Here is a 10,874-nt window from a genome sequence, read left to right on the forward strand (position 1 = left end):
TTGTGGAAGATGCAAAGGAAAAGAGGGTCTTTTTCAATATATTGTCCTCCCTTTTGGACTACATGGGGCCCCAGCTACCTTCCAGCGCCTCATGGAAAAGCTATTACACCCGCATAACAGTTATGCTGCTGCCTACTTGGATGATGTGGTCATTCATACCCCAGACTGGGAAACCCACCTGGAGAAGGTGGAGGCAGTCCTCGATACCTTCAGGCGAGCTGGCCTTACAGCAAACCCTGCCAAGTGCGTTGTATGGTTTACAGAGGCCAATTATCTTGGCTACATTGTGGAAAAAGGTCTGGTAAAACCCCAAGTGAACAAGTTAGAGGCCATCCAAAATTGGCCCCGACCAAGTCGCAAGAAACAAGTCCGGGCGTTCCTAGGTGTGGTGGGTGTCAAAGTTAGACTCAGGACTCATAGTTTGTCAGACCACTCTGTTTTATTAGCACAGTGCTCTGCTAATACATTCAGATAATGTGAGCCTCCATGCAAGATTCAAACAGTCTTATTTATACAGATAAAAGGGTGCGAATTAAACAAAGGGACAGAGAGAGCAAAATTGTAAAATTTGCATGGAGCACAATATGCATACCCAGCTTCCTTGTTAACTCTTATCGATCTAAGACTAATGCTTCACCAATTGCCCTTAAGTGGCAAGTTAAGCAGTTAATGTCAGCTTTCCTGCCCCCCGTGGCTTGCAGCATTTCTCATTTCTACTTAAAGGTACATACAGCATTCTTTAATTCATTCTATTTCTTTAATATAATTCATTTCACTTTCACATGGGGTATTACCGACGATTTATCCCCCACTTTGCCACAAGGGCAAGCCCCCTGACAGACCTAGTGAAAGCCCGTGGACCTGATCTGGTGAGATGCATTACATTTTAAGATTATGTAAAGTGTCAAGAGTATGTTTTATTCCAGTTTTAAGATTATTAGGGACAAAGAAAGGAGAGATGACCAATGCTAAATTAACTAAAGAGTAAATTTTTAATTCTTTTATTCTCATGAGCTGTTCAAGATGTTTACTTGAAAAGTCGTCCACAGTCAGAGAATAACTAATCAAAGTTCAGGGAGGATACATCTTATGCTTCAGACAATAGCGTGGGAGTGGGGGTGTAGTGCATGACTCAAGATTTGGCTTCTTCTCCTAATTTTTCTCCAAATTCTGTCAGATGGCCAGAGGTAGGCAACACCCATACTCCACCATGGCATCAAGGAAGTCCTGATCCAGAGAGTCATAAGTTCAAAAGGATCATAGAGCTGAATATGGGCTATGCATATGATTTGAGTTTCCAAAATGATATCCCCATGATTGGCCCATTTTTTATATTAGCTAGAAATATCTTATTTCTTGCAAAAGACAAAAAAATCCAAGGCTTTTTTCCTCAAGGCTTCCTTCACCTTCTTGTTTCTCAGGCTGTATATGAGGAGGTTGACCAACTGGGTCAGGACTCCATAGAAAACAGAAAACATTTTGTTCAGGTCCCTCAGTGCATCAGAGTCTGATAGCAGATACACAATGACTAGAGTCCCATAGAAAATTGTCACCACAATGAGGTGAGAGGAGCAGGTGGAAAAGGCCTTCTGTCTCCTAGTGGTGGAAGGAATTTTCAGGATGGTGGTGATGATGGAAACATAAGATACCAATGTCAATAGAAATGGAGGCAGTGTAAGTATGGAGCAGAGTACGAAAGCATACATTTCCAGCATGAAGGTGTCACTGCAGGCCAGTTTTATTATTGGGCTTAAATCACAGAAGAAATGGTCAACTTCACTGGGGCTACAGAATGTTAATTGTGATATTAGTAACATCGTTGGCAAAGGAGCCAGAAATCCACTTACCCAAGAGCAAGCTGTCAACTGGAGGCAGAATCTGCCATTCATAAAGGCTGCATAATGTAATGGCTTGCATATGGCTAAATATCGATCGTAAGACATCACAGATAAGAGAAGGCATTCTGTAGATGCCAGAGAACCAAACATATAGAATTGTGTGATGCAACCACTAAATGAGATGGTTCTGTCTCTAGTCTGGAGACTGGCTAGCACTTTGGGAAGGATGGTGGAGGTGTAGTAGGTCTCCAGGCAGAACAAGTTCCCCAGGAAGAAGTACATGGGGGTGTGAAGGTGCTGATCAGCCACAACTACTGCTATGATGAGGATGTTCCCGGCCATGGTCACAATTTAGATCACCAGAAAGAGCAGGAAGAGAAGGGTTTGCAGTTGAGGGAGATTCCCAAATCCTAGGAGGATGAATTCTGTTATGGTTGTTTGATTCCCCTGGCATTTATTTGCTGCAGGTTTCATCTTGGGGAAATAAAACAAATTTTGCAATTTATAATCTAACTTCCATTTCAAAACAGTCTACATTTTAATTTTGGCTTCCCCCTGCTGGTCACCATCCCAATGGTTGAGTCAAGACTCCAGATGATGGAGGTATTCTGGGTAAAATTTTCAAAAGTTCCTAAGTTCAATCACATTGGAAATGTTCCTATTGTCTGGTATCTGAATGGTTGAACACATCTCGCCTAAGCCTCCTGAACATTCTTGTATATTACTTTAGTGAAAATGTCTGAGATTATGAGTGGAGACTTAGGGAATTAAATGCCACTCTTTTTGATTCCAGAGACTTGGGTTATATACACATACAGAGAACATGAAAAGGTGGGAGTTGCCCTCTCAACTCTCATCTTAATTGCTCATCTTAATTAATTAGCCTCTTAGAGTTGGTAAGGCAACTCCCACCTTTTCATGTTCTCTGTATGTGTATATATATCTCCTTACTATATGTTCCATTCTATGCATCCGATGAAGTGGGCTGTAGCCCATGAAAGCTTATGCTCAAATAAATGTGTTAGTCTCTAAGGTGCCACAAGTACTCCCGTTTTTTGGGGGGTTTAATGATATCCAGTCCTTCACCTTGGGCTTGTCACTTTCTCTCTTTGTGCCCCTGTTCCCTACTCTATGAAATCATTGGTGAGGATGCCACTTACATTTTCTTAATTTGATTTGTAATTTATGAGCTCTCTATATCTGCTCATGTGTAAAATGGAGATAATGATACGTAAGATACTTCACAAAATTCTTTAATATCTATGATAATGTGTGCTATATAACAACTAAGTGTTATCATTCTGTTATGAAACCATGCCTGACATTAATGCATACTAGGAACAGAAATTAAACACGCCTCATGGCCACTTTTTATGTGTGCACCATCATTTTTGTAGATATGGAATCAATAACACAATTGTAGGTTTAATATTATCAACCTATTTCTCAACTCTGTTCTAAAGAGAATCTCATAGTACTTCCATTTCTCTGCAAGAAATGCCCCATTCTTTCTGACAGCCATACAACACTTAGAATTTATGGGTAACATTTTCAAAAATACCTAAAGGCCAGATTTTGAAAAGTATTCATGCACAAAAATCAGCACAAATCTCCCAGCACAACACAACCCACATACAAATCAACACAACCACCAGCACACGCAATAACCCCAAAAGTCACTCAGAACCTTTGATTATTGAGTTTGTGCAAAGTGATGGAAACAGTTACAAGAATGTACCTGAGCTCTTTCAGTTCAGATTGTGAACAAGTTCAATTATTAGTGGGATTCATGTTCTGTTATCATTCAATGTTTAAGTTCTCAGTCATTTTGGGCTTTTTGACACACATGACTTTACAAATTACACCTGTGCAACAGCACGGGGGTTCAGCTACTAGTGAACAGATAATCAGATTGCCGCTGGGGATAGAAGATGGCAACAATTTGGTTGACTGAGCAGTTAAAGGGCAGGTAACGTTTCAAAGAGGGACCTCAGACAAATTTGAAAAGATTAGTTCCACATTTTTAATAACATTTTATTAATTCCTTGTGGATGGAAAATGAGATATTGTTCTTCTTCCCCATTCCTGCCATGTCCCTCCTTTCTCTTCCCTCCCCCTGACCAGTTCTTTACCTTTCTGTTCTTCTGATTTTTTTATCTGTTTTTCAGAAAAAATTCAATAACAAGAAAGAAAGAGAGAAAGAAAGAGGTACACTGAAGATTGAATTACATTAACTGTGTGAACATTTGAAATTAAGTGAAGATTTACGGCTTTTAAAGAGTCTCACTTACCCCAGCATAGATCAGAAATAACTGCACTGAAGTCAATCGAGCTGCACTTTTATAAAACTGGGGTAAGTGAGAAGAGAATGACACCAGAATAGAGATGTCTTCTTCTTCCTCTTCATTTTTTTAATATCCTTATACAGATTCCTGCCTCATGCACCTGCATAAACAAAAGTGTCTCTTTAACATCACGATTCCCCATGTCTAGTGTTGGCGTCACTAGGCATAGCTACCAGGTAACTCAGGGGGATGGAAGGCCATAAGTGCCGATGAAACCCCCTGCTCTGGGTCTAAGTGAGCCACAGTAACTCCATCTTGTGAACCTTAACCTACCCACATGCTAACAGCCTACATGCTGAAGCAGAATATGTAATGGTTAGCTTTTTAGCAGACTGCAGTTTCGCCCACACTAGCAGAAGCAGTAGTGATAACAAGGGGGAAAAGGGGGAGGGAAAGGCCTATTACATAGAGCTCCAAGGATACATGGTAGCTCGTAGCAAGGCTCAAATTGCTCTCTCAGAAGTACAGTATCTGGGATTTCACATAAGGCAGGGAGAGAGGCAGCTCTCAAATGAAAGAAAGGAGGCTATCTGCCAAGTTCCTATACCAAGCAACCATAAACGGCTCACGGCATTTCTGGGCATGGCAGGCTTTTGCAAAATATGGATCCCAAAGTAGGACTGTGGGCTAAACCTTTGTATGAATGTGTTAAGGGAGCAGATCATGACCCCTTTCACTGGTCCCCAGAAGTGGACAGGGCATTTAAAATCTTGAAAAGGAAGTTAATGGAAGCCCCAGCCCTGGGTTTGCCGGATCTCTCTAAGCCATTCCAACTGTATGTGCATGAAAGGAAAGGGGTAGCCCTGGGAGTGCTTATTCAGTTATTAGGCACCTGGAAATGTCCTGTGGCATATTTCTCTAAACAACTGGATCAAGTTGCAAAGGGGTGGCCAGTATGCTTGAGTATGCAGCCACTGCCCTAGTGCTTGGGGAAGCTGAAAAACTGACACTGTGAGGAACTGTGCAAGTGTATATTCCCCATATGGTCCAAGCCCTGCTGGACACTAAGGGTGGTCTCTGACTCACACAGGCTCGGGTTGCTCGGTACCAGGCAAAACTGTTAGAGAACCCTGAAGTTACCCTGCAAACCTGTCCCTCCCTTAATCCAGCTACCCTGCTACCAGAGACAGAAAAGCAGGAACATGACTGTGTGGAAATCATAGATACCCAATTCTCCAGCTGCCCAGATTTAAAAGATCAACCACTCCCAAATGCTGACTTGGAATGGTATACTGTTGGCAGTAGTGCCGTTGTGGATGGGAAAAGGAGGGCAGGTTATGCTATTGTGACCCTTCATGATATCGTGGAAGCTGAGAGTTTACCTGCTGGGACATCTGCCCAACTTGCTGAACTAGTGGCCCTAACTCATGCACTCAAGCTGGCAAAAGACAAACGGGTTAATATCTTTACTGACTCAAAGTATGCTTTTGGGGTATTGCATGCTCATGCTGGTCTGTGGAAGCAAAGAGGGATGCTAATAGCCCAAGGCTCCCTGGTTAAGCATGGGTCTCAAATTCTCTGGCTGTTAGAAGTGGTACAACTCCCCTCAGCAATAGAAGTGGTGCATTGCAGAGCCCATCAAAAGGAAGATCAAGATGTAACCAAGGGCAATGCCAGAGCAGACAGGGAAGCCAAGCGCACTGCTAACCTGAAATCACCAACAGACGAGAATGCCCAAATGCATGCCCTCATCCCATCAGTAGGTGAGCTTGCAGCTCCTCAGTACTCCCATGATGACAGAAACCTGGCTGACAGGCTCAGTCTCCAGGAAAAGGAGGGATGCCTTTATTCCACAGAGGGAAAAATCCTCCTGCCCAAGGGCCTGATCCGACCAGTGTTGCAAAAACTGCATCAAACCACCCACGCAGGCAGATAGGCTCTTACTCAGCTTATGAATAAATATTTTTTAACCTCTGGACTTAAACCCCTAGCATCCCAGGTACAAGCTGAATGTTTAATCTGCCAAAAGAATAACCCTCGACCAGGAGCAGCAGTGTTGCCAGCCACTCTGGAACCTACCCCAGGCCCAGGATTGGTGTGGCAAATAGACTTTACTGAGTTTCCCCGGACCCAAGGGTACAGGTACCTCCTCGTCTTGGTGGACCAATTCAGCGGATGGCCCGAAGCCTTCCCATGTCGTAACAACAGTGCCAAAATGGTGGCTCTTAAGTTTGTCAAGGAGATCATTCCTCACTTTGGACTCCCCCAGTGGATGGAATCTGATAACGGAACACACATCACATCTCAAGTTGTTCAAAAGATATCAAGTGCCTTGCAAATCCCCTGGAAGCTCCACACACCCTGGCGACCACAAGCCAGTGGAGTAGTGGAACGCACAAATCAGACACTCAAGCGACACCTCTCAAAGGTCTGTCAGGAGGCCTCTCTTAGGTGGCCTGATGCTTTGCCCCTTGCCTTACTTCGCATTCGTGCTCTCCCCAAGGGCAGGTTAGGGCTTAGTCCCTTCGAAATTATGTTTGGAAGGGCATGGCCTCTGAACGGTACACTGGTTCTGGCAGGAGAGTGGGAAATGGGGTGTGGTTTCTTGTCTCAGTACATGTGCTCTCTGTCTGCTGTTCTTTCTTCTCTTCACAGGTACACCAAAGATTCACAGCCTCTTCTCCTCACGGTCCACTCCTTGCAGCCAGGCGATTCTGTACTCGTGCGGACCTGGAAGGACGAACCTCTTCAAGAGAAGTGGAAGGGACCCCACACCGTCCTGCTTGTTTCCCACACAGCGGCAAAGGTCAAAGGACACAAGAGCTGGATTCATCACTCTTGACTGAAAGCAGTACCCACTTCTGAACAGTGGACTGTCCAGCCTGTAGAGAAGACTGCCAGTGACGATTTGGGACTTAAGCTGTTATTCAAAAGACAGTAAGGGTAGCTGGGAATGCCTGGTGATCTCTCTAAACAGCCACAGCTCACTCCCCGTGAAAACGCTGAGCATTGGTTCTATCTATTCAGAGAAGGCCGACCTAGCCTATGGTCCTGGTCCTTTTTTTTTTTGATTTGTTTAGTGTCAATAATTCTTATCTTCTGGGCATTTGGGTTGTTGTAATTACAATATGGGTTCAGGTTTAGGGTCTCTCACAACATTCCTTTTTGTCACAGAAGCAATCCTTCTGTTACCTACTGTTTCACCCACATCGCATGCAGGATGGGGAGCCATCCCTGCAGATATGGCTACCAATACCTATGAGGCCCTAAAAGTTGCCTTTGCCCATGAGTTCAATCTCTCCCACTGTTGGATATGTGCCCAGACTCCCCACCATTCGGCTGGCTTGCCCTGGAGAGTAGTTCCCCTAAATTGGTCAGACTTTTGTCAAAGGTGGATGGTTACCAGCAGCAGCACCTCTGACAATTAAAGTTTGCGATCTATCTGTACTGTGGAATCTCCTTATGGCCTACACGATGGCTCTTGGACTTCCCACTATAATAGCACTCGGAAGCCCCAACCCATTCATTTATGCTCTCCACCACTGGTCTCATATGTTTTCAGCAAGCCAGTTCAAGTAATCATACCTGGTTTGCCGGCATTAGTACATGTAGATTTTATATTGGTCCTGGTATAAGTCTCACTGTTGCTGTACTAAATGCCACCGGTTGGCAAACCGGCGCTGCATTTTTGCCCTTTCCCCACAAGCCACCCTATGGGACCTACAAGGTAACAATGGAAAGGCTAGTTAGGGTGAAGCATTCTGGATTTGTGGTAATAGTGCCTACAAATGGCTTCCTCATGGTTGGCATGGTAGCTGTTATAAAGGCTATCTCGCTCCTCCCCTCCGTGTTCTAACCCAGGCTCCTCAGGTCGCCCCAGGTACTATCGGTCCTTGAGAGCTACCATTGAACCCATCAGAGAAGGAGACAGGTTTGGAATGATATTCCTCCCTACTTATGGGGTGGGACGGCTAACCCAACTCTACAGGAGACTTTCTAAATTTCTCACCCTGTTTGCCAATGATACCCTGGCCATAGAAAAAGGCATAAGCTCTGAGCTGTACCAGCTTTGATTGCTGGCTCTGCAAAACTGCCAGGCCCTAGATTATGTGTTAGCCTCACGGGGCTGTGCCCTTATTGGAGAAGAATGTTGTACCTATACCCAGAGTTTTCACAGGATATTAACAAGCACATCTTGTTACCCGAATAGGCCTTGAACCAGTGGAAGGCCCAGGAGGGAGAACTCACTATTTTTGATTCCCTTTGGGGTTGGTTACCTGGACTAGGGGGAGGTATTGTTCGCCTCTTGCTCACAGGTGTTGTGATACGTCTTGTTCTTTTTCTTTTGCTCGCTTGCTGTAAAGTGCTCAGACATAAGATTTGTACCTCCCATTCCTCAGAAGTTCCTTTATACCCTCTCATTAATGATCCCACTTGCATGGAGCTTAATCGTATTTTGTCTTTAGAGTATGAGAAAACTCTGCCAAAGGTTTGTTGAGTGTTCTCCAAGGAGGGAATTGTTGGTGTCACTAGGCATAGCTACCAGGTAACTCGGGGGGATGGAAGGCCATAAGTGCCGATGAAACCCCCCTGCTCTGGGTCTAAGTGAGCCACAGTAACTCCATCTTGTGAACTTTAACCTACCTACATGCTAACCTACCTACATGCCTAAATGCTGAAGCAGAATATGTAACAGTTAGCTTTTTAGCAGACAGCTGCAGTTTCGCTCACACTAGCAGAAGCAGTAGTGATAACGAGGGGGAAAAGGGGGAGGGAAAAGCCTACTACGTAGAGCTTGCAAGGTCGAAGATAAGCATGCGGACAAGAACTTTTCTCACATGCCACAACGTAATGCCTGCTGTAACCGCTGTCAGGAAGGGAGAGGTAGGGGGAGAACAAAGGCTTACACAGAAACAGCTTGGAATATAAAATGGGAAACTTGCTTGTATTTGCTGCGCTTGATTTGAGACATGCTGGTCTCCTAGTGCCTATTCAGAGCTCTTGAATAAATTTGGTTTGCTTCTCCACCCTGGTGTGTCTATTGGTGCGACGCACACCGGGCAACGAACGCTGTTGCCCCCCCTCAGGCCCTCTGGGCCGGCAACACTAGCATTGCAATCACCTTTATATGCTTGGGTGACCATATGAGAATTCTCCCCAAAGGGACTCTGCTGTCACGTTGCCAGGTAACCTGAGCCACCATTAGAAACAATGGGCAAAGTGGCCAGACTTCCAGAAGTATCAAGGTTTTCTGCTACATTCACTGCAAGGATGGGCTTCAATCCACAGGGGCTACAAAAGCTGAGGGGGAGTCGCTTGGTCGTCAGTCTAAGCACAATATGATCCGGGATCCCAAGCCATTTCTTTGCACTGATTGTGCTGAATAATAAATGGAGATATACCTATCTCATAGAGCTGGAAGGGACCTTGAAAGGTCATTAAGTTCAGTCCCTTGCCTTCACTAGCAGGACCAATTTTTTTGCCCCAGATCCCTAAGTGGCCTTCTCAAGGATTGAACTCACAACCCTTGAGAATGGAGTTATGCTGCTGTAATGTTATGTTCACATGCTGGTGCAGCATCAGGATGGAGACATTGTCAAAGAGCAGCCAGCCTGGTGCACTGTGGTTCTAGGTGATCCTCCATCATCCTCATTTCACACTGGGGAGCAGATCCATTCCTGCTTTATCTCTGATATCTCTGTTGGTGTTTGACCATCATCACCTTGTACCACTTACTTCTCTTCTTCAACATTTCAGGATCTCCCTCTGTCTTTGCACAGGCAGCAAGGAAGGGAGATGTTTCCTTTCTCTCTTCCTCCTCCAGAATGCTGAGTATCTTCATTCCCTCTTCATANGACATTGCCCACCAAGGTGATGAGTTACAACACCAGCACTGAGAAGAAAAGGGAGACCTGAACCTCCAAGAATTTAGAGAAAGACATGAAGAGGAACTGTGTCACAACTGAGTGGTTCCCATTAGCAATGTCCCCCTGTTGTTTTCCAGCTACAAAGATAATAAAACCATTAATTCACTGGTTAATCTGGGAGAATCTCTCAATATACACATATATAACCAATGACAAACATTTTCAATAGTGGACACTGATTCTGGGCGCTCCCATTTTTGGACACCCAATGTAAGACCGCTGGTAGTTGATTATCAGTGGGAATAAGACCCCTCAGCTCCTGTTGACTGGAATTAGAAAATCAGGCTCAAGGGGCTAGGTCACAAAGGGATTTAAACCACTTTAGGTACCAGTATCAGGCCCTACTGGGATGCACAACCCCCCCCCCCACTACGATGCCCCCAAACCCTGTAGGCACCTAAACTCACTGGTCACCTAAGTTTTTACAGTAACAGCTCCCTAGGCAGCTGAGTTTCTTCCTCTGAGCACGCATGCTGTTGTCTCGCTCTTGGTGTCCAGACACCTAAGCCCCAGAATAATGCATGATCCTGGGGAAAGGAGGCATTCCTCTGCTTAGCTCACCTGTGAGGCCTGTTTTGGTAAGCATGCTCAGAGCTCGCCTAACTACAGGAAACTGCTCCTTGCAGCCCCAATTTAAGTGCAGAACTCTGAGAGTGGGTGGGGCTTAGGGACACATCCCCTCCTTGGTATCGCCCATTGGCTATCTTAGGCAAGTGGCCATGCAGCACTCTGGCTTTTAGGAATCCCATTCTTAGGTTCCTGTCTCTTTCCACTCATTGCATAGGGACACTGGGCTTTGGGAATCCCGGGGATTGTCTAGGTGC

General features: G+C 45.0%; 1 protein-coding gene across 1 annotated transcript; it reads right to left on the minus strand.

The window, feature by feature from the left end:
* Window positions 1-1,349: 1,349 nt before the first annotated feature.
* Window positions 1,350-2,120, minus strand: LOC117885386 (olfactory receptor 6-like). The gene has a single exon (XM_034786698.1). It carries the CDS (start codon window positions 2,118-2,120, stop codon window positions 1,350-1,352), a length of 771 nt encoding a protein of 256 aa, XP_034642589.1.
* Between the last annotated feature and the right edge of the window lie 8,754 nt (window positions 2,121-10,874).

This window comes from Trachemys scripta, chromosome 12 (assembly GCF_013100865.1).
Source record: "Trachemys scripta elegans isolate TJP31775 chromosome 12, CAS_Tse_1.0, whole genome shotgun sequence".
Classification (NCBI taxonomy): Eukaryota; Metazoa; Chordata; order Testudines; family Emydidae; genus Trachemys; species Trachemys scripta.

Coding starts and splice junctions, on each gene's coding strand:
- LOC117885386 (XM_034786698.1), bottom strand. CDS start 2,120: ATGTACTTCTTCCTGGGGAACTTGTTCTGCCTGGAGACCTACTACACC.